Here is a 25,825-nt window from a genome sequence, read left to right as displayed (position 1 = left end):
CGCCGGGAGCCGTAGTCGCCGCCGGGCCCGACGCGGCGCACGCCGGGAGCCGAGGTCGGCGCGCCGGGGCACGGCGGCCGCCGCCTCCCCCCGCGGGCAGCGGTGCAGGGAGGGCCGCGGGCTCCACCGGCCCCGCGGGCGGGCGGGTGGCTCGTCCCCGCGCTCCGCCTTTGCGCCGGGTCCCCGCGGCGCGGCCGGCGATAGGCGGCGAGGGCGGGCCGGTGCGCGCCTGCGCGGGAGGCGGCGCCGGGCAGCGAAGTTGGTCAAAGCGCCTGTGATAAAATGGTAGGTTGTTGGGGTGGGGGGTAGGGAAACTGCGGGGCTGGGTGAAGGGACGAGCCCCAGCCGCCCGGCCCTGCGGGCTGAGCGCCCCCGCCGCTCCCCTCCCCTCCCTCGGCGCCGGGTCCCGCTCCCCTACTCGGGGCGGGGGGGGACACACAGGGCGGCAGGGTCCGCGCGGGCCGGGGGCGAGGGGGGGGCTGAGCGGCGCGCGGGAGGGTGCGCGCACCGTGCGGGGTCACCCTCCCGCCGCCCCTCCGCCGGTGCCGGGAGCGGGGAAGGTCACCGGGAGCGGGGGGAGGGGGCCGGGCCGGGCGGGGCGGGCGCCGCCGCGGGTATTTCGAGCGCCGGCCGCCGGCGCGGCGCGTGCCTTTCCCTTTTTTGGGCTTGGGGCTCGCGGGGCAGGTCCCCGCCGCGCCGCGTCCCGGGCTCCGGCACCGGCCGGGCCCCCCAGCCCCGGAGGCGGCAGGTGCAGCGGCGGGAGAGGCGCGGTGCGCGGCCCCGTCCCGGGGCGGGGGGCGGCAGGAGCGGGCGCGCTGCCCCGTGCGGGGTTCGTAGGGCGGCTGCCGCCGCCGCCCGCGCTGCCCCAGCATCGGCTCCCCCGCCGGGTTTGCGGTGTGGGGCAGCTCCCCGGCTTGCGGGGGCTTCTCAGACGTGGCTTCCTGGTGCCTGGGTGCTCGCTGGGGGTCCCGGGGTAGAGGGCACGCTGGAACCCCCTGCGCCCCGTGGTGTAGGTACCGCTGTCTGCAGGGCGCTGAGCACCAGCCGTACGACGTGGCAGAGCAGCAGATCGGGCAGCCGAGCGTGCTTCTTATCTCCCATGCCTTCAGATAACTTGGCGTTTCATTCTGAACCTAGAAAAGATCCCTAAGAAATGCCCGGTGGGAAGCAGTCTCGTAAGAGGACGCGGGGTTTACTTGGGAATTGTTGTCCGAGACCTCTGTTTCAAAGTGGTCGTCGCTAAGTTTGTTGTTCAAACGAAGTTTATGGAACGGAGGAAGATCTTAGCGCAGAGACTGTTGTAGTTAGGCTTTAATGAAAATTGGGGGGGGCGGGGGGGGGGCAGGGAGGAGGAGGAGGTTACGCAGAGCTTGCAAAGGATTATTGAGTTTTTTCTTGCCAAAATACGATGTAGTTATTTTTTCAGCTCTTTTCCCGTTTTACATGCTGCTTCTTGTATAAAAAGAAACTTTGCATGTTTCTTCTGACATAAAATTGAAAAATCTTGTAGGAAAGGCCACAGTCCTTATCATGTTTACATGATGTGTTTCTTGTCTCAGGACCATCTGTAGTCAAGATGTCACCGCCCATATGTGTACAAGAGATAACATGTAAACTGAAAGATGGTCCTATGTTTACTGCTCACTGAATCAAGATTCAGTTTTTCCCTGATATTCAAGTGACTAGTACGTTTTCTGTTATACCTGATGACTTAAGCAGTAGTGATGAACTTAGGCAAATTTCTCAGCTTAATTGTTGGCCTGGAACATGTTAAGTATGGTTTAACAACTTTGGAAAGGATCAGAATATCATTAAACCCAGAGTCTGATTTAAGCTATTTCCTTCTTCCAACTTCATGTAAAGAATAATGTTGAATTATGTTAATAGCAAATTTGCTCCCTATAGAATCCTTGTTCCTACCTACCTCTTGGGTGTTGCAGAAGTTTAGGGATGTGTCAATACGGTCGCTGCCATTAAGAGAAACATTGGTTCCTGTGTACCACTTTAATAGGCAGTTTTGTTTAACATATTAATAGTATAAACATCGTTTTCAGAGTTAAAGTTCTGGATCTCATTTATAGCAACTTCATAGTCTTGTTCTAACATTCAGCAAATCTCCGACATGTCCACTTTGCCTATTTTCTTTTTGTCTCCTGTCTTCTGTTGGCAGTGGCTTCTAACGTAAAAATGTGAGAAACGCTTCTGCCTTTTTCAGCTGATCACTTAAAATGATTAAATTTCACATTGTTCGTTGTTGCTAGGAAAATATTAGGAGAACTCTTGAGCAGTTTTCCTCCATGTATGAAGGACTTGCGCAGAATCTCTAAGTTGTGCCTTCTTCATTTCTTGTTTGTATAACCACTAGGCATATTTTTCGGAAGATAACCATATTGTTATGGGATGGAACTTGTTTACTGCTGTTGCAGAACAGAAAAACATGCATATGTGAGCAATAAAGCAGAAATACAAGTTTAATACTGCTAGAATATGTGCTGCTAAAAATGTATATATAGATGCTGTTATTTCAATTTTCAGAAGAAAATGCTGTGTTTTTAACTGCAGAAGAACAAGGCTTTGTCTTCCTGTAATTCTGAAGTGAAAGTTGTCATCAACAAGAAAACTAAAACCATTTAAAGATAGGCATTAGTAGTAGAATGCTGAAACAAACTTCTGGATTAGCTTCATTGGCTTTCCTGCTTCTTTTGCATCCCAAAGCATAAGCTTAAATCGTCTCAGAAGGACAAGGTCCGCCAGTTTATGGCATTTACCCAGGCTGGTGAAAGGACTGCTATATACTGCTTAATGCAGAATGAGTGGAAACTAGAAGTGGCAACAGACAACTACTTCCAGAATCCAGACTTGTACTACAAAGAATCCATGAAAAATTCAGTAGACAGGAAGAAATTAGAACAATTGTATAATCGATACAAAGGTAAGGCTTTTTTTTTAGTTGTGGGGTTTGGGTATTTGTTCTAATTATTTCATTTGGGTGTAATTTCTGTTTTTCCTTCTGCCATCCTTAAGGATTTCTAAGGAGAAATTGCTAGCTTTTGATTCTCACTTTGTGGTAGTGAGATAAGAATGAAAAAGCTTTTAAATGCTCTTATTGTTCAGTACACAACTTCTGTAGATATTCCTGTAGAGCTTAAAGTAAATTCGCAGTAGGAAATTAAATCTATAATGAGGAAGTAGTGTCAGCTGCATATGTTGGAGAGTAAAGCTTATTATGCAACTTAATTTTTTGCCAGTGGCTGCTGTTAAATATATGTACAGTGTACTTTGTGTAGCAAAATAATACTAATTATACTAATATTTGAGGGAGTTAGTTTTGTTCAAAGATAGTAGCAGTTCTATACATCAAAATAAAAAATGTTTCAGATAATGTTACAGCTAGGAGTCTGACAAAACAGTCAAATAAGAAATCTCAAAAACTAGTCATAGAAACTCCACCCTTATTTCTTTGTGCTGGCATATTACAGCAAAAGTGATGTGTCTGTTCAGAAAGGCTTGGAGGGGAAGCCACAGAGAAGTGGATTAAAGGCAGAGTTGTTTCTTTTCCATTTTTTTTTTTACAGTGTTGTTAACAAGAACAGGAAAAAAATAAAAGGAAAAGATAGCCATGTAAATATAAGAATGTACAAGATCCAGGTAGAAGTGCTTTCTGAAATGTGGCCATCTGACATGAATGTGTGCATTGTTCATTACATGTTAGAGCAGTGTGGGCTGGAACCATTACCAGCCCCTGCTGAGATCCATGCACCTCGTGTTTTAAAAAATGAACTGTTAACAATTCCTCAACTATGATTTTGTGTACTTTTTGAATTGCAGTATATGGCATGCCCTGTATACACTTTAAGCTGTCTTCATGATATTGTTTCCACCTCTTTATTGTATTGTTACTCTTTACCTAATGGGTTCTATTTTAAGAATAGACATTCCTTAATATTTCATTATTATGTGGTAATGAGTTGTGTAGGGACAAAGAGCCATCAACACTATAGCATTTCCTTTGTGGAAAAAGAAAAAAAAAAAAGACAAGCGCTTTTAAAATTTGTTTGGGGCGGTGGGGGAGGGGAGAGAGAGAGATGTACATAGATATGAAACGTATATCTACATCTTGCCTTGCATGTCAGTCTTGGAGATTGCTCAGTCAAAATTATATACAATTTGTAAATGCTGCTAAGGATATCTAAAATGGAAAAAATCACGAATGTTATTTATTATTCATAAGTTTATAGCAGTGGCAAGCTGCATGGCTTGGCTTTTGTGAAAGGAAGTTTAGTCAGTTTTATGTCTGTGTTTTGGTTAGCAGCACACCTTTGCAGTTCTAGCACCCTTAATACTTAAGTAAAGCTGTAAACTTGAACAAACCCTTCACAAGATGTCAGAAAAAAACTGTAAAAGTTTTGGTTAAGCATCTTTCCTTTTTAAATATGTCACTTAAACCTGAGTCATTGGCCACACAAGAACAAGGTATTCATTTGTCCTACAGGGCCTACAGAATGTTCCATACGTTGCCTTGTATTTGAAATCTGAGATGAGAGATCTTTCATTTTCTGTGCTGTCCTTTTGTTAGTTTTCTTGGTTGTTTATCCAGCAACTCTGTCAAAAAACCAATTTTGTCTTTGTTCCTGGTTACCTGGATGATGTGAAACATGATAAGGATGAAACAGTCCTTGTTGAAGTCAATCCGAATTTTTCCACTGGTTTCAACACCAGCATGGTTTTTGCCTTTGATTCTTCAATTACTTCCCAAATATACAAGAAATGTATTTTACATGTCTTGGAACTAGATCAGGCACATAGTGGGATAGATGTTTGTTATTCCTGCTCAAAGGTCCCTAAATTATACCATGACTGTAATTCTTTAATGGGTATAAGTCTTTATTTGCTAAATTAACTTCCTCTCTGCATTTTAACATTTCTTCCACTGTAGTATTGGCTGGAAAAGCAGAAGACAATGAGTCTTAAGACCCCCAAAAAATAAAGTTTTCTTTAGAGTTGATTGATTATTTTTTTTTTTATCAACTCATTGCATAAGGAATTAAAAATAGCATGGCTGAGAATCTTACCAGCTGAAGGAGTTAGTCTTAAATTTACTGGAGGGACACTTTTCTACATAGTCAACTTACAATACTGAAATGTCTTCCTATCAAAAGCTGGAAAAGACAGTTTTGTAGTTTGTAAACTGTCAAGCTTTGAAAACTAATGGTATGATTTTGTTAGCTTGTTTTCTCCCCCAATAATTTAAGTTTACGTGCAGAGGGGGGGTTGTTTTATTTGTTTGTGGGGGGTTTTGAGAGAGAATTGTTACAGTTGCAGAATTGTTAGTGACATCCACCCTGAGGAAGTTATTTACCAGGTGTGGCTCTGACATTCAAAAAAGGTATTACTTAGTTCTAGTGAAATGTAGTATTTCCTATGATGTATTCTTTAGCTTAAGACCCTGTAATGCTAAGGCATTATTTAAGCAATATTTTGGCGATTTTCCTGACTTAGAATTTAAAAACCAAAAAGTATTTGACTTAGTGTAGTCTTTAAACAGTTAGTGGATTCTCTTATATACCTATGAGGAAAAAAAAATCTGTGAGCTCACTTGATAGATGTATTTTTGTTGGGTTTGGGTTTATTTTTATTTTCTTTTTTCTTTTAAAGTTTAATACATGCTAACCAATAAGTATGTTGTACATTTTGATGTGTTTATCAGCCTTACTGCTTTTAGCTGTAGTCAGGCATTTCCTCAGTTAATTCAGATCTTTTATAGAGCATTGTGGAAAGAAGACAAAACTATTTCATTTGTTAGCTATGAATTTAGGAAGGAGTTGCAAACCAATTTCTAGGAGAGTCTGCAGAATACTTAATCTATTCGCAGCTACTCTTCAAGACTGATGTTAACTAGATTTCAAGTGAAAACATTTGTGAAGTACATAAAAGCTATGTGGATGATTATTTGTAAATATTTTTGTGAATAATTACAATTCTCTTCTTTGTATTTTGAACTGCAGACCCACAAGATGAAAATAAAATTGGCATTGATGGGATTCAACAGTTCTGTGATGATTTAAGCCTAGACCCAGCCAGTATCAGTGTTCTGGTTGTAGCATGGAAGTTCAGGGCAGCTACTCAATGTGAATTCAGTAAAAAGGAATTTGTAGATGGCATGACAGAATTGGGGTAAGTATTCATTTCTGCATAGTTCATAATGTAAGACCTGAGCTCGGTTTCTGTTGAAAGCATTTTTAATTGAATCAAGTGTGAAGCTTCAAAAAGCTGGTAAGGTGGGTGCCAAGCATAATAAGTGCTAAATGCCTGTAGTGTCTCATCTTCATTCATTTGCTGCTTTACTGCAAAACCTTAACAATGACTGCAAAAGGGTGAAGCAAAATAATTCTTACCTGTACAGCAAGGAAGGCAGTGGATATGCTGATCCTATGTGATTCACAGTAAACATACACATGGTTGTGTTAAGATTTTGAGTTGGACTGTGGGTCGTTAAAAGCTGAAAGTCACTGGAGATGCATGAATAAAAAAGAAATTCCGTTAGTGTTGACAAAGAAAAGAAACAGGAAAGCAGAAAAGAACCTTCAATTCTTTCCCTTTACCTTACCACCACCAAATAGGACTTTTTTTCTTTTTACGAGTTTTACAGACCACAATTTTCTCTTATGCCTTGTATACTGGATACTCCATTTGTACAGAATATCTTATGAAAAACTGAAATAAAAGTGAGGGTATTGGTAATAGAAAAGGTTGTTTAGTTTGACTGTGATGTAATTGATAATTTTTTTTTTCTTGATTATGGAACTGTTCTGGCTAATAGACTTTGAGGTTAAATGGTGTTGCCTCTGTTTAGCAATAAAGTCAAGCATTTATCACCATAAAATAATATTTTGTGTATAACTTTTCCTTGGAAGAGGTGCAGTATTTCTAGTACATAGAGGTGTCAAAATGATTATTTTTTTAAACAGATTGTAATAGAAAGGTGGAGAATTACAGTTTATTACTTGTGCATAATTTTTGTAGCTAAATAATTTCATTTGATCTTAGAATGGTGCGTTACCAACACTGTTCTACAACAGACTAGCATCTAGCAAATGTGGCGGTTTGAGATGAGATCCTAGCAGTATTATTGTTAATGATCTCATCAGTTACTGACTTCTTTCGAAGCTTTCCTGTTTAGGTAAGGGTGTTCAGAAATTGTGATGAAATAACTTTTGGTATCACCTGAAGTCCAGTGCTTTGTTTTGTCCCTTTGGATAGAAATTCTAAGAATAATTACAATTTTCTAGCCATGGACAGCAATCAAGTGCTCATGCTGCTACATTAAAGGCTGCCAGCATTATTTGATATAGCTGATTAAAAAGGTTTTGCTAAACCACCTGTGTCTTTTGGCTTGGATTTTGTTTTGTAACTTTATTTTCCCATTGCTCCTATGTCCTTATGACTGTCTCTCATACAGTTCCACTGAGGTCTGTGATTTTTATCTCCTTCTGTTCAGCATGCGTTATAGTGTTCTTGAGAGCATGATCCGATCGTATCTGCTTGCCATGGTATAGTGCCTATTGAGAATTTGCAATGGTTTTGTTACATACTGAAGGTGTAGTGTCTGCAGTTTTTAGCATTGAAGATAGGTGAAGATGTGAATGAAAAGAATTCCCTGAGGCTTAGTTCATATAGCACCTTTAAGAAACCTATGGGAAGGTATGATATATGTCCCTATTGTTAACTAGATCGAGCCCCCATGAAGTTGTCAGGTGAAGACTGTTGGCAGAATTCGTTATCTTTTTCTCCACCAGGTACTGCTGGAAGCCAGAAAGGTACTTATTTTTATCTGTACCATGCAAGACAGTTAAAACTGTATCTGCATTTTTTTTTATGGATTCTGCAATAGTTAGCCATCCTTTAATAAAATTACTCTTGAATCTTTAGAATAACTACAAATGTTTAGCTACTGAGAACTTTTAAATGCCAGTTATTTGTGATAGCTGCTTCTTTGAAACCTGCTTCCTTTGCTTTGAGTTTCTAGGTACAAATCAAAGTATTGGTAATGTCCTATAAACCTTGAATATTCATTTTATTCCTTGTTATGGAGGAAACCCTTTCTTTTAAAACTACATATTGTCAGCTCAGGTGCTTTCACTGGAAATGCTTCTGTCTTGTGTTACTAAGGAATGTGTTTCTGTTAGAATCTCAGTAATGTATTCTATCTTAGCTTACCTGTGCCAGGCTGTTAAGCAGTTTGCCAGCCTTCAAGCTATTGTCAAAAGCTCTTTTTTTTTTTTTTTTTCCCTTTTCCTTTTTTTATCTGCAAGTGTCCTATGGTGGGGAGAGGATGACTGCAAATAATAGTTCATTTTGCTGGGAACTCTAATCTAACTGTAAATGTAGTATGTAGCTCTTTTAGGTAGAGCAGGGAATAAGGTCTATCTAGATTAAAGCAAAATCTCACAACCTTGTGTTACAAGAGCTATAAAAGGGGAAAGGATAGCAGATGTCAGTGAGGTCTGTATGCCTTTAAGAACAGAATAACAAGTGTTGTTTGAGTTCATAAACTTGTGAAGAGTCTGAGAAAAGTTAAACCACTGAATCCTGTTTGGGTTGTGTACTTAATGAATGCCTGTATATAATGTTCCACTTAAAACAGTTTAGTAAAGGCATATGAGTGTTTACATTTTTAATATTACTCTATTTTTATCTTATACCCTATATGTATACTTAAACTCTATTTTTTTCTTAACTGCTGTTTTATTTTGCTCTGAAACTAGAAGTTAAGGGGGGGGAGAAAAAAATGTCAAATATTTACAAATAACGTAACCTCTTTTGAACAGGTGTGACACCACAGAAAAACTAAAAGCTCTATTGCCAAGACTGGAACAAGAGCTAAAAGATCCAACAAAGTTTAAAGATTTTTATCAGTTTACTTTTAACTTTGCTAAAAACCCTGGACAAAAAGGTCTAGGTAAGTAGAAAAAAATCGAGGAATCATCTACAGACAGTGAAGTCAATTCCCAATACTTCCAATAATACAGTTTTCTCATTGGTGATTTTATAGTAAATTCATTATTGATTTTTCACTGACTTCTCCTTTTTCCTATCTTTAAATTAATCTCTTCTTTAATGTACCCTTGGTACAGATAATTTAATGGGGGTTTCTGTAGTATTGACATTCTTTCTCATCTTGTCAAGGGAAGTTCCTGCAGTTCTTAGAGACCTGTCATAATTTTTTTTTTTTTTTTTAAAGACTGAGCTAGTGAGCTCCTTGTGTTTTCCATTTTGTTCAGAACAACTGAAACAAGATGTCCATATTGGCTTAAAAAGAGGGAGAAAACTCTGTGCAAAAGTTACTGTTACAAGAATTTTTAGTTTTAGCTTACAGTTTTTATGTAAAGCTTATAAAAAGAATATTATGGACTTGGTTCAAATATAATGACTAGAAATAGGCATACAGTTTATACAGTATAACATTATTTTTCTTTATGAAGTCTGAGATTTATCCCAACCCATGTTTTGTATTGCTGAAGTAAAATGCATGTATTATTTAAATTCCAATGTTTTCTTCTCTTCAAATCAAAATTATCTATAGTTTGTGAATAGATGAAAAAATCTGTAAGATGAAATCTGATATCCTTTCAAATTTTTTGAATGTTCACTTTCAAAAGACACTGTGTAGGGAGGAATTAAACTGTTTTTTATGTCAAATAGCACCGTACCAGTTCTTTGTGCTGTGAGTGAGAGGAAAGGGGGGGGGTGTTAGCATAGCCACTTTAACTCTGTGTCTGCGTTACTTGGCAAGCTTGTTAATAAACACTTTTTCTCGAAAATTGTTAGAAGAGTAGTGAGATGAGGGAGCAGAATGTTGATTTAGACCTCCCCAACCAGAGGCGTCTGTTCCACATTTTTTTCTTTGGAATTCCTTTGAATAGTATCTCTTGTCTTTCCTGGTGTCTGGTTTTTTCTTTTCTTTTTTAAGCTGTGGGTAGCTCTTAGCCAGTTACCATTTTTCCTTATATTTTGCAGCAATTTCATTCTTCGTTCTGTGTGTCACTCTTTCATGGGTCACATGTCACCTTTCCAGATGCAAAAATGAAAGTGTCTTGTAGTGGTTCTGTGAGGGTGGTTGGAATTCAGGTCCCTTAGCTAGTTGTTCAGTTTCTTGCCGCTCTTCATTAAAAAGCCTAGTACTTTCATATTGTGGAAAAGGTAAGTCAGTTACAGCTGAAGCTGGAATTTGAGGTACCTAAAGTAATGTCACAAATGGCTTCCTGTTTTAATTGGATCAGTTCCAATATGAAACTCACGTACTTGGGAAATATGTCTCAGAAGTTTTTCACCTAAGCCTGTACAAAGAGGAGGAGGAGGGAAGGCAGCCCAACCCAGATTGTGGAAGTGAATGTACTGTTTATTTGACATGAGGAGGAAAAAGGAAACTTACTTGGTTTCCATTACTTCTGTTTATTTGGCATGGAGTCCCTTTCGTTTGTAAGTCTGTCTTTGTTGTGTACAAATGGTACTTTTTGGCAATAGAACACCTAAGTGCCTTCTTGCGCTAAGAGCTGAAGTATTAGCAGGAGAAAGAAAGAAGTGCAAAAATGAAAGTAAAGCTTAAAATAAACTATAGAAAGTATTGATTGGAACTGTTGGTGATCTCAGTTTTCAGGAATTTTAATAATTCTTGTAATACTGTTTCTTAATTCCAAATAGTGCTTAGTTCTTGCATGGCAGTATTTTGGTGATACTGTTTTGTCCGACTGTTTTTTCTAAAGTGATTCCAAATATTAAATATAAGCAGGTGCCACTGGTTTCATTTCAGTGGAGATACACCATATCTCTGTCTGATGTGAACTTGGGTCGCTATAGGTCAAGTAGAAAGAGAATGTTGAGCAAGCATGTTGACTAATAGGACATTGTGGAGTGACCAAGGTCAGTGATAGCTTATCCAAATAAAAATTAACACTGTATAGGTTTGGATTTGAAATCTTTTCAGCAAATGCCATTATATTCAGTGGAGCAAGGAGATGGAGTTAATAAGTTTACAGGTTGCCATGTACAATGTACTGCTTCCTGCTGTGATAGTATTCTAAGAGCTACGTCTGTTCTCTTTCAGCAAAAAAGTGTTCAGCAAGGAAAAAAAATTAGTTATCTTACAAGAGTGTCAGTATGAGCTGAGAATTCTAGTTGCTTCAGCTACATTTAATACGGACCTAGGTGCTTTTTTATTTTGCATCTTTTACTCTGTATACACTATGTATTTTCTTTTAGGATGAGAAACTGTCCATCTTCCTTCCCTCTCTCCAGAGGTGTTTGGTATTTGTGTACCAATGATTGTGTGCCCTATTGTCAAGGAGATGTGGGAGTTTTCTCTCATCTGTGTACGAAGTTTTGTTTCTCTATCACTAAGTTTGGAGCCTTGGCTTAGGATGCTTTTATGAATTTAGTCCAGATAGTTAAAGAGAACGTATAATTAGATTTGTTACCAAATAAGCTTGTATAAATCTCTGTCTAGGTCGTTGTCAGGTGTTGACCTCCCCTTCTTCCCCACATGTGTGTTAGATGACCCCGCAGTGCTGCCTAAGTGTAGGATGCTGCGAAGCTGCTGCCCTATGTGCTTGCCGTAAAATGTTTCTGGTGATGTGCTCCCATGATAGTGCTTGCTTGCTCATTCCCATATGTTCACATTTGAATTATGACTTGAAGACTAAGAGGTCAGTAAGTTTATGTCAAGTAGGAATAAAAGTGAATGCTTTTAATTAATGAAGTGGAAATAATCAAAGGAATTCTTTCCGAACATTCAATTACAGAACATTTTCATGTGATTTTTCTGGGGGGTGAAGTATCCAGTGCTTCCTCTTATTACACTTGGAGCTGAAATCACCAAGTCTGGTAGCTGTTGCATTCATTGCTTTAGGGGAGTCGTCTGTAGGCTAAAAGAATATTGCTTGATTCTCAGGTATACACATGATCTATGAATACGCCTGTTTGAAAACTAAGTAAATTTGACATAGTGCCAGTAACACATGGGAAATTCTTATTCTTAGCAGATTGTTAATAAAAACTTTTTTATAAAAAAAGACATAATTAAAATGGTCCTTCTGTTGGATCCTTCAGGCTAAGTGCTAACACATGTGGGTTTTTTTAACAGAAATAACTCTTGAGAATAGAGCTCACCAGAAAAATGTCTGCTAGGCATAGAAGACTCATTTCTGCAATTATTTTTCACGTTTATTATCTTAACATATTGAAACTATAAGAAATTGCTGAAATACCTCTAAAATGTTGAAACAGCGATGCTTTGGTTATGAGTCATGTTCATTGCTCTGTCAGTATTTTAATATGTTTCAGATTACTTTTTTAAAATTTCTGCTGTTTTAAGAAGTGATAAGCAGCAGTTATTACTTTATTTTTTGCCCCATCTCCCTTGAAGAACATCAGGAAATAGTGATTCATGGATTCCAGGTGGTCTTTACATTTAAAAGATAGAGAAAAACTTGTATAGTGTATTGCCTTGTGCCAGACAGGATAGACATCTACCAAAACCATTCCTGGCAGATGTTTTTCTAACCAAATGTTCAGTGGTATGCTAGCAATATATACTAACTTGCCTTTTCAGTTTCAATAGTTATCAGCAAGATTTGAGTTCTGATTGGCACTGGTCCTCTGGCTGAAAGTTTGAGTGCCACTGCCTTCATATAATAATATCATCTTGAATTTCTGATGGCAGGTCTCATGTCTATGCCCACACTTGTTCAAACCTATTGTTAGATTTATTTTTTTTTTCTTTTTCTAGCATATACCTTAAATCTTTGTTCCTGAATTCTCCATTTCAGTACTTAACCATCCAGGGTAAATATGCAGAATACGTTTCCTTAGAGTTAGTAACAACTTTTTCTATGTTTGGCAAGTGTGTCTGCATCTTCCCATAGTATCTAGACTGAGTAAAACAGACTACCCTGAAAAATTTTATCTTCCAAATCTGTAATGATGGAATTATATCTTCCAACTCTCTTTTCCCTTGCAGTCCAATTGATCTAACTTTCTCATGTCTTGTAGTACCCAACAGGCCTAGGTATCTTCCATGCACCTTAAATATTTTGGGGGTTTTTTACATCCCATTTTTGAGTTTGATTATGTTTATAACACTGGCACTGTCTGCGGTTTGTGATCTATTATATTATCGGGTTTCTGCAGAACTGCAATGCACCCACTTAATTCTGATCTTGCATTTCTGCAGTTGATTATTCCCACTAGCTATAGACTTTGTACTTCTCTTTAATGAAATCTTTCTTACTTCCAAGTGGTTTTTCAGCTTGTCCAAATAATTTTGAATTCTAATCCTGTCCTCTAACATGCTATACTTTTTGTAGGTTTTGTATAAGTTGCAGATTTAATACAGGTTTTCTTTGTTGTATCAGCTGAGTTAGTTGAGTCATAGATGATGTTAGATACAGGACTGACCCCCATGGATGAGTTATTTTCTCCCAATTTGGCAGAAAACCACTGAGGTTCTTTTAGAACCTCCTTTTAATCTCTGTGAAATCTTAAAGATGGTAGGTAGCAGTCTGAGGTTCCTTTGGCATACCAAGATGAATTTCACCATGTCTAGCTTCACTTTGGGTACCAGCACTTTCAGACTGAATTTCTAGAAGTCGTTTCTGAGATTACTGTCAGTTTTCATTGAACCCTTTTGCCTGGAGCATATATTGAAGAAAATCTCTGTGTATCCCAAACATTTCTCTTTCCAGAAATTTTAGCAGGATGCATAGTACCTTTTATTAAACCAGCCGCCATTTGTACAGGTGGGAGTGGGAAGGCACAGAAGCCATTCTTAGAAATTATTTTGGTGATACCCAACACCGTCATCTTCACAATGCAGCAGAGTTTGCTCCAGAAAAGTGGCCCGGAGGAGAGAGGTGTGTGTGTGCAGTTTTGTGTTTAGTTCATTTTTAGAACAGCCTGTCTTCCATTGTTTTTTAATTTCTTCTTATTCTACAGCTTCCCTCAAAACCAATTCAAGAAATTCTGCTTTTATGTAATTAGATTGGAAGAATCCTCTCCAGTAAATTAAGTTGCATGTATTCTGTCATTCCCCAAAACAGGCACAGTGTTCAATATACCATTCCTAGAATTCTCATTCAGAATACTCATTCCTAGAAGTAGGGCTGCCTTTTATAGGAGTCTCTCTTTTTCTGTAGTTTGTGTGGTGGTACTAGGGATTCTTTATTTCTCTTTATATCTGCAGGACTTCTGTCTCTATAGTCTTATCCAACTTGAATGTTAGAAATAAAAAAAGAAATAAAATTTACTTTTGTTAGCTTAATATTGTCAAGTAGTGTGCTTCAGTCTGGACACGTGCTGTTTGGAAAAGTAAAAGTAGTACCAGTGCCCCCTAGGTGATAGCTCATCTAAGTAATGAGATGCAGGAAGGAAAAGCATGTTGCATGAGATCTACTGTGATTTTCTTTAAGCAGAAAATTATGTTCTGATTGATGTTACTCAGGACCGAACCGTCAAGTGTCTTTCAAATACATTGGGATAGGTTTGATTATTATCTAAGAAAAAGATGGATGCTTATAACTGTTAAGACTATTGCTCTCTAAGTGGTGGACGGAATTCAGGAAAAAAGATTGCAAGATTTCAACACAGCAGTGCCATCTCACTGACTGCATGTTGGACCTGGCAGGCATAATATTTTGATATATTAAACTTCATCTGAGTGGGTTTTTTGTCTGTATTTTGAGATAACATAAAAGGTGTAGTTTATTAAGGTCTGGTTTGTCAGGAGACATTCACAAAGTGTTATGGATAACTATGATTCTGTCTAACCTGCTCTCTCATGTTCTCACTACTATATTTAGTACAATAAATCTGTAAGATTTGCAGGGTGCAGACTTGGAGAGGTTTATCTCACCTTGTGCTCCCAAGCTTTAGCTTTTTCTACTGCAATCTGAGTGAGATTATGCATCCTAGCTCTTGGTTGATAAGTGCACTGAAGAAGAGGGTTGTAGATCTTTTGTCATGTTGTATACAGAGCAGTGAGATTTCTAAGGACACTGTTCAAGCTCAAAACAAGACCTTAGCTCCATCTTTTTTTCTTTTTTTTTTTTTTTTGTGTGTGTGTGTAACTGGATACTTACTGTGAGTCTCTTGATGGGTCTCCCTTTGAGCCCTGACAAGACATGTTCAGGAGATTCCTCATCTCAGGAGTTTACCACAGTTTGTTTCAGCACCGTGGAGGAACTTAATTCATTCTTTCATGGTCTTCGACTTCCAAAATGGAAACAAAAAGCAAATTTGGTCCTTCATCACTCCTTTGTGGTCCCTTCGCCTGCTTGCTGGCTCAAAAGGTTGTGCTTCCTTCTCTCTGCCAGTTTCCTGGGATCAAGCAAGAGATGATACATGAGGAGGGCATTCAGACTTGAATCAAATATTACCTCAAGACCAGAAGAATGACTATCTTTGCATCCGGTATGTGGACTTCAAGGAGGTTGCATCTTCTATGAGCAGATGAGTATAATATGCTCTTTTTAATTGAAGCAACATCAGCTTTGGCTTTCATCATAGCAGTATCTCAAGACTCTTTGAAGAGACACCTAGACTTTAGGGAAGGATTTCCCCCCGCCCCACCCCCCAACTAGTTATCAAGATTTCCTCCACTTTCAATGAAGAATTAGATTGATCCATTTGTAAAAGTGAGTGGATGGAAGAAGCTGAGGAGGGAGTTCAATAAATGAGTTTCATGTTTATTTTGGAAGAGGTCTGTGAATGCCTTATTTTAGGTGTTTCAATGGCCTTGGTCTGTGTGTATGGTCCTTGCTTTATTTTTGGGCATGTTTTTCTTTCTGAAAATACCAGCAATCTAAAAGAAGCTTAGTATAGAGCAGGGTGCATCTGACCAAAAAAGGCCAATAGCAGCAAGAGAGTGGCATAACGGCCAATTCTAGCAATGCCTCATTGATTCCTTTACTCGTGTTTGCCTCTTACTTAGGAAGTGTATATCCAGTCAACTTTAAGTCATCTGTTGTAGTTTATCTCAATTGTACATGGAGAGATTTGCTGAGACGGAAGGATTTTGAAACTGGCTACAGTCAAGTTCATTAGGCTGCACTCAAATTGATGTTTAGATAGCTATCATCTTCTAAGCCTACCTCACATTCAGAAGCAGTTTATCTGCTTTTGTACAGTTGATACTCAAGATAATAAACATGAAAGCTTCTGCATGGAATCAGCCTGCTTCACCATGGCAGATGCTGAGATAAGCATTAATAAGCACAGTCAGACCCTGCCTGATTCCCGCTGAGCTCTTCTGATATCCACATGCTGTGCTTCACCACTCTCCCCTGTCTACCACAGGGACTTAACGCTGGTGCTGTGCATTATACATCCCCTAACGTAGAGTGCTGGGAAGGTCTTTGCTTACAGCTTTGCAGGGATGAATGGATCCAGCTCAGCTGGACCCTGAGTTTTCAGCCACTTCCTCTGTTTGTATCATACCCTTCACCTGTTTTCCCTCTTCTCTCTTTTTGTTGGGGAGCTCCTAATTGCAGATAAGGGCTATTTTGCTCTAAACTTTTGGCAATTTGGTGAAGGGGTTTTAGGCTGAACCCTGATGATATTTTCTGGTTATTTTGCTGTATAGATTTTATTTGTTTGTAGAAGAAGAAAACCTTCTGATTGGGAAAGAAACTAATTTTTGTGTCCATGTTCTTAGTAATTTGGAGGCCAAAGAAGACTCTTAAAATCATTCACAGATGAGGAAACAAGGAATCGAGTAACTCACTCAATCTTGCAAGTATTCATTTGATATTTGTTGGACAGGTAGTGTGATAGTCCAGTTGTTGAGGCAGATTGACACCAGTTTCCACTGTTGCCACATCGGCACCAATTTTGGCAGGGTGTCCAGGAATTTTATTGAAACAAAGTAACTTTATGCTTTTGTTTAAGCTTTATGTGACAGTTGCCTGGGGTCCCAGTGAGAAATCAAGAGGAGAGAGATTAAACAGTATCAACCAAATGATACTTTAGGGCAAACTGTATGACTGACTATAAAAGCAAACATCTGAAGTTCAGCATCTTACAGAAGCTATATGTATTTTTACAAGGTGGTTGAATGAAAAAATAGGTCTCTGTGTCTTGTGCCTGTCCAAATTAATTTTTTATGCATTATGAGGAACAGGAGAGTTTGTGGGCTGCTCTTTTTGTTTTCACATTTGTAGAGTAAGTTTTGGTTAAAGCACTGTGGAGAGAAAGCCTCAAACAAAGGGCTCTTGGCTCTAAAACTTTCATTTCCAAATTTTTGTCTTTTTTTTTTTTTTTTCACTAACAAGGCTAATAAAATTAACTTTTTCCTCCTACAAGCTTTGTTACATTCTTTACTAATATGGGGGATTTTTTTTTTTTTTTTTGTAGATGTACTGTGTAAAGCTGATGCATCCTGCTATTTTGGAGTAAAAAAAAAAAAAAAAGCTGCCTATGTAGTTTGAGAGAGTAGTCTTTGAATGAAACTTATTGGTGAGCACTGATGCTTATAACAAGCTGCCCAGAGTCTCTCCTAGAGATGACATATGAAGTAGCAAAGCTTTACAATATTGATGAGATGATCCCACATCAATAAAGGAAGAAAAGGCAACATTGGGACAATGAGTTAAACTCAAAAGATGCATTTAAAATAAATTACTTGTTTCCAAGCTCTAAAACATGATAGACTCTACCATCATAATGTACAGCTCCTAGTTAATATGCTATCTAGGGATTCTGAGGACAACGGTGGCTACTATTGAAGTAGTCTTATAAATAACTTCAAAGATTTCAAAATGTCATTAGGAAGCCAATGTAATGCCTTTAGTCTTTTTTGCTTTTAAATTGTATCAGTAACTTTGGTGAATTAGTTTTAATATTCTCACAGCTTCAAACATGACTGCACAAACAGCTCTTGATAGTAGGGCAGTCTGAGCGCTGGAGAGCTCTGTTTGGCAGAGGATGACAAGTGCTGCAGTCCCAGTGTACTGTTTCGACACAGCAGGTCTGAATGAACTTCATTTCATGTTCCTCATAAATCCTACTCTTCAGCCAGTTCCTTGCTATCTGTTGATTTATCTTTCTGTCTTCTCATTTCCTTGATTACTTGTGTTCAATGACTTCATTGCCCTTGTCCAAAATCATAGCAAAGGGATGAGGAACTTAATTTGATTATTTTTTTATGATATGATTTTGTTGATTTATCTTTGATCAAGATAAACATTTGATCAAATCCTGAAAGTAGACACAGGCTGTCTAACTGGTAATTTATTTTTCCTTCTGCATTAATTGTGCTTATTTGTTATCACTTCAAGTTTTCACGTCAAGCTTTATGTTTACACAAGGTAGAAGTGACTGGGGGGGGGGTTAAACAATTATATAATGAGGCTTTAATGTTTCAGAATAAATCATACTTCAAAATGCCTTACTTCTGTGAGTAGCTCACTTTGTGGAAAGCTGATTGTTTAAATAATTCAAAAATGTAAAGAACTTTTAAAACATACTAAAACATATTTACTAAAATAAACACAATTCAACAAAATGTTTTAAATCAGAACATTATTATACTAACCTTCTCCTCCTCCTTGAACTTGTTTTATTTAGATATTATATATATTTAATTTTTTTTAAATCTGGTTTTAATAATTTTGCAATGGTAATTGGTATCGCTTTTAGGTGACTCAGTTCTTAGGGTTTTACAGCATCTATAAAGCTTTCTGTAGTATGTAGCCACAACTAGACTAGATATCCAGAAAGGTGAATATCTAGGTATTGAAGCTTGCTTTCAATGTATGTAAAAACTTTGGAGTATAAAACCATTATACAGAAGGGGCTGCATGATATATAATACTCACTAGATATTGACACTGCAAATATTTTGGGGTGAAGGGAAATCTCAAACTGTTGTGTAAGTTACAGTAAATGACCTGGTATTTTTATGATGTTCTTTAAACATTAACTGCTTACAATTTTTATGTTTTGAGTGTGAACATGGATGTTTGCAGTGAAGTCTCTTGTAAACTGGTCCTTGCTTAGGTGTGAGTTTCTAGAGATTCATGCAGCTGTCTTTTCCATTTATAAAACTTAGCCTGTAATGTGGGAAACATATTTTTGGTACAAAACCAGCATTTTTGTAATGTACTTCTGGTTTTATTTTATTTGTAGTGATGCCTTCATATCTATGCAGCATTGAAACAGGTATGCCTAAGCCTGCCTAAGGAATCCATGCCTTGCAAACACATCTTCCTATGAGGATGCAGAACTTGGATGGAATAAGGCTTTTTTTGTTTGTTTTCTCTTTTTAGTGCTGCACTAATTGTAGCTGATGCATGAACACCACAGCATTCTGTTACTGATACTACTATCAGCATCCTAATGTCGAGCTGGAACTCTGTAACTAGGTTTTCCATTTAAAGCAGAAAAATTCTCTTTTCTCTCCTGTGGTGCTAAGTTTTTCAGCCTAGGTAGGGAATTATCTTCAGTATGTCAGCCATATCCCCTGAGGGTGCAGCACACCTGAAGGCCTAGTTTTCTTGAGAGCTTTAAGACTGCATAAACTGGCACTACTACCAAAAGCGATAGTCCCATCTAGTCCTTTTGTTCAAGTGTCTCCTGCGTTAGTTCGTGGGTTTCTGTGATTGCAGGGAATCAGATGGGGAAGATTTACTTTTTTTATTATTTTCTTGAGCTAATTTTAACCAAGATCAGGTGTTCTGTCAGTGTGCTTGATGGGGAGAGCAGCTCTCATGTGGACCAGTTTCGGCCACTACAGAACGGCATACTCAGCAGGGTATGATTTTGTTTTACATTATAACAAATAATTCCTGTATCTTTGTGCAGGAGAATCCATTTGCACACACATATACTGTATCCCTCAAGTATCAACTTAATTAAGATAGTACTTCACATGCATTGTGTTAAATGCAATTTTGCAATAATCAAGTTTACCCTAATATAATACTAAATTTTACACATACCCAAACGAACGAGGAAGTATGGCCTCTTCCTTCCCCTTTAATTTTATTGTGGCATCTGTAACCATCTTTGTTTCTTTACCTGTACCATCTTCCTTTTTCCAATGAATATTTCCATCAGAAGTATAAAAACTGTTCTGCTATTAAGGTGTTTTTTCTTCAGGATCATTCTCCTTAATGTTGTCACATGATAAGATTTGCAAGATTGTCTTGGAAAGGTTGAGTCTTCCTAAAGAAGCCTGAGTGAATGGGATCAAAGCTGGTCACTTCACAGTGAAGTTTAAAAACCCTTAAGATTATTAAAGTTTCTCCCTTCCCATTTCTTTTGCTTTTCATCTGGGATAACTGATCTGAGTAATCTGCATATCTAAACAGCAAGTAAACGCTATTAACTATTCTCTTATTTTCTGTGAAAAGTGAGCATGGTGGCAAAGACAGGAAGGACTTAAAGAAGTTTATTAGGGCATAAAGCAAGTTCTGTACTGAAAAGCAGTTTGATTGTAGTAGAACAGGCACTGGCAGCCCTGTCTCTATAGCCAGGTATAGGCATATTGCATTTCTCTGCATCTTGCAAATCTTGCACTTTGTCTGGGCCTCAGCCCTCTATGATACAGACTCCAGGGAACTAGCTGTGTTAAAATCTGGAACATCCCTTTCAGACCTGAAACTTGATTTCAGGTGACAGTGTCCTTTGGTTTGTAATGTGGTGTGTACAACTTCAAATACCTTGTTCCTTTCTTGTAGGTGTAGGTCAAGCTTCTGCCTTACCTGCTATGACAGTACTTGCTATTAAGTTTCATATTTTGTTTATACTTACTTTACACTGAAAGCACAACGTGAAATCTTTTTGTGGTTTCAGAAAGGCTGTGCTTTGTTTTGTGGTTGCACAGCAGTATGCATACATTTAGTGCCGTTACCTGTGGGACCAAGCCCAGAAGCCATTAGGTATTGTGAGTTGCTGAGGATGAAAACAGGCCTTCAAGAAAACATCCTTTTTACTCTTATGCTGCATCTAATATTGCTCCTACTTTTCCACTTGAATGTGCGGCGGTGCTGCATCCTCCTGTTGGCATGCATGAGCTGAACTCTGCTTTCACATCACTGGTCATGGTGCAGAAGAAGGGCTGCTTTCTTGGACTTCTATTTTCAGTATTGGGTGTAGGTGTTGGTCTGTTGAATGATTCCAGAAGAAGAGAATTATTACTGTAAGGGGTCTGAGGAATTACCATGCCCCAGACAAGTATGTTTTTTTAATTCCCTTGTGTCCTTAAATTCCCTTTAAAGTCAAGTGTGTCTAAAATGTGATAAATTAACGGGAATTGGCACCTGCAGACTTAAACGCTTGGGTTTCTGTCAATATTGTTGTGTTTGTATTTTTTTATTTGTAGGCAAAGTTAGTGATAACTGCTTTGTTCTGTTTCTGTAGACTGAAAGTAGCTTTAATCTTGCACTGTTGGATGGTGACAGAAAAATTTTAATCTTTATGACTGTGATGTTCAATATGCAATTTATACCATTACTGCTTGTCCTGAGTTTTTTGGGTTTAGTGAGAGTAGAAAACATTCCTTATAATTTTTGTAGTGATTTTAGAATAATGTTATTCATTTGTATCATAATGTACTGAATGTAGTATTGTTTTATTGCATATAATGTGCTGTAATGTTTACATGTTGCTTTCTCTTGCAGATCTAGAAATGGCAATTGCATATTGGAATTTAGTCTTGTCAGGAAGGTTTAAATTTCTAGATCTTTGGAATAAATTTTTGATGGTAAGTATGTACCATATTGCTTCCTGACTGTCTTAGTCTACAGTTGTCTGGCCTGTAGGCTATGTGCTTACAATAAAGAAAAAGACAGGATGTCTGAATACTTCCTTCAAACTTGTTCCTTTTTGGAAACTGATATAAAATAGTCTTAAATCAAGCCAAACTAAATCTTCTCTGTATAATTTTCTGATCAAGAAGAATGCAAAAAGATATAGTAAAGCAATAAAGCATTCTGCTTGCTTGATACTGCATCCTCCTACTTAAGAAAAGCTTCTGCATGAAAGGAAGTCATGATTGTAGATTGAACTTATGTTGTCTTTTTTCTCAAGGTAGCTGTGATGATTGTCAATCAAGTATTTTACCATGCCCTCCCTTCTGTGGTATTAATGCGTAAACTCCAGTCTTTTTTTAAATGTCAATCCTGTTATGACTGACTTAACCTGAGAGACTTCTCTTTTTAAGTGGAAGTTCTGCCTGAGTAGTTATTTTGACTCATTTTTTAGATAATAGTTGTGAGCTGATCTTGACAGTTTTCTATTACTGGTTTTAATTCTGTGGGCAGCACAGTAAAGATGCATAAATTAAACTTTAGGAATTGCAAAATACTCTTATTAAAGACCTGATTCATTCATCCATGTTTCTAAATTTGCATTTCTATGCACTTGAAAAAAAAAATCCACCTTATATAATGTTACATAATGTATAATTTACCTTTTTTTTTCCCCAATCTATCTTTTTATCTGTAATTTAGGAGAACTAGGAAGTCTTTCTGCATTTTGTCCCATAATCACCAGTGCTTAATAGGGGAAGTGTATATTTTTCACAGTGTTTTCTGAAGTTTCTTCTAAATCTTTGGACAGTATATTTATTATTCACTGAATAATGTGCCACTTTCATCAGGAGAACTTGTGACATTTCATGTTTCACACTTAACACATCCAAATTCAGATCTATAGATGTAACTGAAGAAAAAGTCTTTAACTTTTTTTCCCACTTGGCTATGTGATCAAGTTTGTTACAACATACGGTTTGGCAGATCTCTGCTTCAAGCAATAATCTAGATGATCTGGTATAAAATGTCTTACTTTGCTACAAATATTTAACCTGTATGTTTACTTCAGAAAAAATGTTTAGATTAAAAAAAATTCAACCTCAGAAGGAAGCAGGTTGGGATTCTTTAGGATGGGGTTGGGGTTTTTTTTATTGTTTGCATTTTGCTTATTTTAAGGAACCTTTTCCAGAAGGTATGTTTGCTTGTCATGTTTTTTGCAGTCAAGATACGACCTTTGCCTTGAATGAGAAGGCACATTTGCTGTTGTGTTGGACAACATGCTCATTTTGATAGAGTTCCAGATTTTTGAAATGTGATTTATTCTTCTCAATACAAACAACAAAAAAAAAAAAACCTGCCCCACAATACAAAACCAAAACCACAAACACAAAAAAACCCAACCCTTCACTGAGCAAGTTTTTTCATGCAGTTGCAACTTTTTACTGTAAACCAGAACTAGGTGTTGAAATTTAATTCCCTATTAATCACCTGCTGTCTTCAGGTAGTATAACAGTATCAACAGATGACGGGAGATGTGAATCGCCTGACTTGATCCTATAGCTCTCAACTGCTTAGTAATTGTGCTTCCCCACACACTCTCTGTTCTTGGGAGTGTTAAATTTAAAAGCTGAGAGAACGCTGACTAGAACTGAAGTTTTATGAGTGCTGCTCAAACTGGCCGGGGTGGTAACTAGTACTTGTGAATGGGGTGATGCAGAAAGCGCATCTGAAATTAGTCAAGGAGATGGTAGTGGAGGACAGAACAGACTGGGAAAAAGGAGACTGGGCAGAAGTGGAGCAGATGCAGGTAGTGCATTGTGGTGAAGGAGAAAATAGCTAGCTGAAGAGAGGCTGAGGTGGCGTGTTCGGAAGGCAGTCTGGGAGTGAGAAGAGCATAGGTGCAACTATAACCAACAAGTTGAAAGAGAAACTGGGATAAGGAAAAAAGGACTCGGGTTGAAATGACAGAATGCTAACCCATGGCTGCACAGTTTCAGAACCTGGAATGGATGCCAGTAAGTAGAAGTATAAAGTGCATTTGGTTTATTCTTTTTCATAGTGAGTTAGGAACACACACACCCTAAAAGCAGAATGGAAGAAGTGGAAGAAATACATCTGTTAAAGACTTCTTACACTTTTTTGCCTCCTTTAGTTGCAGTTTACCTTGTAGCTTTCTTTGGAAGCTCTGAACTTTATTTAATAATTAAAAAAAAGATGTAGAGAAGAAGAAAAAAATACTTAAAACATGTATTTCTGTATTCATCAATATAAAATACTGGTGTGGAATTTGAAAATAGTTTGGATTGAACAGTACCATTTTTCCTCCTTTATAGGAACATCATAAAAGATCAATTCCAAAAGATACTTGGAATCTTTTGTTAGACTTTGGAAATATGATTGCAGATGATATGTCCAACTATGATGAAGAAGGTAAGCAGTACTTGAATATCTTCAAAAATGGGTACAGTGGAATTAAAATATTGCTGTAAATGAACAACTGAGCGTGCTGCTACCTTCTGTCTTAATTTGTTTACCTTTAGAGATTTAGCTGCAAATATAGTGTCATACTTGTTGCCAAAACGGTAAAGATAAGAAGGTGAACTAGTTTGGTGTAGTGTGTAAACAGAAGTAAAGATACTATCACACCATGTTATAGCGCATGCTGTTTGAACCTGTTATGCTATCAGAGTTGCAGTGAAACTGTATTTTTTGCTACTTGCAAGGAAATACATCATTTTTCTAATGGCAGGAATGTCTATATGGGCATTTTTTTTTATTAATCTAGAAGCAATTTACACTTTGCTACTAATCCTGCAAACCCTGTTTTGGAATGACTGTGTACAGAAATATTTCTCAAGTTATGAATGGCTCTAATAGGAATGCTATGGTTTTGCTATCAGCTGATGTTTATAAACTTGGCAGCGTGGGGGTTTTATGCTTTAAATACACTTAGAACTATAGCTGCAAGAAGAGGTTCAAATGTCTAATTTATTAGTTAGATGCTTTTTTTCATGTGTTTATAATCTCATGCAAGTTAAAGCTAGACTAGGCCAGAAATGTCAGTGAGCTTCTGCTCCTTTGTATTTAAAGACTACATCCATTTATTGCTGAAAATTATACATTAATTTCTGAATTGCTTGACTTCTTTTTAGGAGCATGGCCTGTTCTTATAGATGATTTCGTGGAATATGCACGACCAGTAGTCACAGGAGGAAAACGTAAAACTTCCTAACCCCAGACTTGTCAGTTTGGACTAAACATGTGCTCTGAACTGCATTAGGTAATGAAGATTTGTTAACTGATAACTGTGCACATTGATGCTGGTTTCGGTGGTCGTGATGAGATTCTGCAGACAAAACTGAAATTCTTCCTTTCTGCCTAAAGAAAATGATTGCTGACTCTTGAACACTTCAAGAACAAACTCGGAAGATAGTCCAGGCTGTTTGTAGGCTATTGGCTTCAATCATTGTACTGGTTGTATCATATAGGATGTAGATTTTGCGTGATTTTATACTTTGGAGAAGTTTACCTAGAGGCCGTTTTATTAAAGTTTTGACAGCACAGCATGCCATTCAGTTCATGATCCAAAGTGAACACCAGCAGTTACATAAATAAAACTGTATTATATTGTACTTATATTAAGAGCAGTATTTGTGGTATATAAATTAAATCCCTAAATAAAACTTATGCAGTATGTTGTATTTTTATAAAAGTTAGTTCCATGGATCTGTCCTAATGTAGAAATGTAACAAAACAAATAACACTTACGCTTTTTTTACTTGTTGCCAAAATTTAAAATTTGTATTTTTGGGTCCTAGATGTATAGATTGATTACATACAGCCTCTTGGTTTTTCCCAGTGAGATTAACTTCCTCATTATTTTTCTTGAAGTGCTTGGACATGTAACAGTAGCATTGCTGAGGAAGGGCTGCTGCTTTATGTGGTGTTGCAACTCTAGCTTTTTTCTATTAACCATCTTAAAGTAGTTATTAAACAACCAAAGATGCTTTTACAACTCATGT

At 38.0% G+C, this 25,825-nt stretch overlaps 1 protein-coding gene across 8 annotated transcripts; it reads left to right on the top strand.

The window, feature by feature from the left end:
• Nucleotides 1-145: 145 nt before the first annotated feature.
• Nucleotides 146-25,441, top strand: DCUN1D2 (defective in cullin neddylation 1 domain containing 2). Of its 8 annotated transcripts, none has more exons than XM_056328914.1 (8): nt 146-285; nt 2,536-2,932; nt 6,006-6,174; nt 8,829-8,959; nt 13,740-13,907; nt 21,672-21,754; nt 24,137-24,233; nt 24,956-25,441. In XM_056328914.1, exons 2-8 carry the CDS (start codon nt 2,758-2,760, stop codon nt 25,033-25,035), a joined length of 903 nt encoding a protein of 300 aa, XP_056184889.1. In that variant the 5' UTR covers nt 146-285; nt 2,536-2,757; the 3' UTR covers nt 25,036-25,441. The 8 variants fall into 8 exon arrangements, 5 of the variants coding, with proteins under 5 accessions (XP_056184889.1, XP_056184891.1, XP_056184886.1 ...); XR_008820239.1 differs by lacking the exon at nt 24,956-25,441 and adding an exon at nt 15,366-15,462 and having other exon boundaries at nt 148-285; nt 2,716-2,932; nt 24,137-24,185; XR_008820241.1 differs by lacking the exons at nt 24,137-24,233; nt 24,956-25,441 and adding exons at nt 15,366-15,462; nt 19,177-19,209 and having other exon boundaries at nt 148-285; nt 2,716-2,932.
• The last annotated feature ends 384 nt before the right edge of the window (nt 25,442-25,825 follow it).

This window comes from Falco biarmicus, chromosome 2, assembly GCF_023638135.1.
Source record: "Falco biarmicus isolate bFalBia1 chromosome 2, bFalBia1.pri, whole genome shotgun sequence".
In the NCBI taxonomy this organism is placed as follows: domain Eukaryota; kingdom Metazoa; phylum Chordata; class Aves; order Falconiformes; family Falconidae; genus Falco; species Falco biarmicus.
The sequence above is the reverse complement of the archived record's forward strand: the minus strand, read 5'-3'. Positions and strand labels throughout refer to the sequence as shown.

Coding starts and splice junctions, on each gene's coding strand:
- DCUN1D2 (XM_056328911.1), top strand. Junction 6,175..8,828: donor GATGGCATGACAGAATTGGG/GTAAGTATTCAT, acceptor TCTTTTGAACAG/GTGTGACACCACAGAAAAAC. Junction 21,755..24,136: donor TTTGGAATAAATTTTTGATG/GTAAGTATGTAC, acceptor CCTCCTTTATAG/GAACATCATAAAAGATCAAT.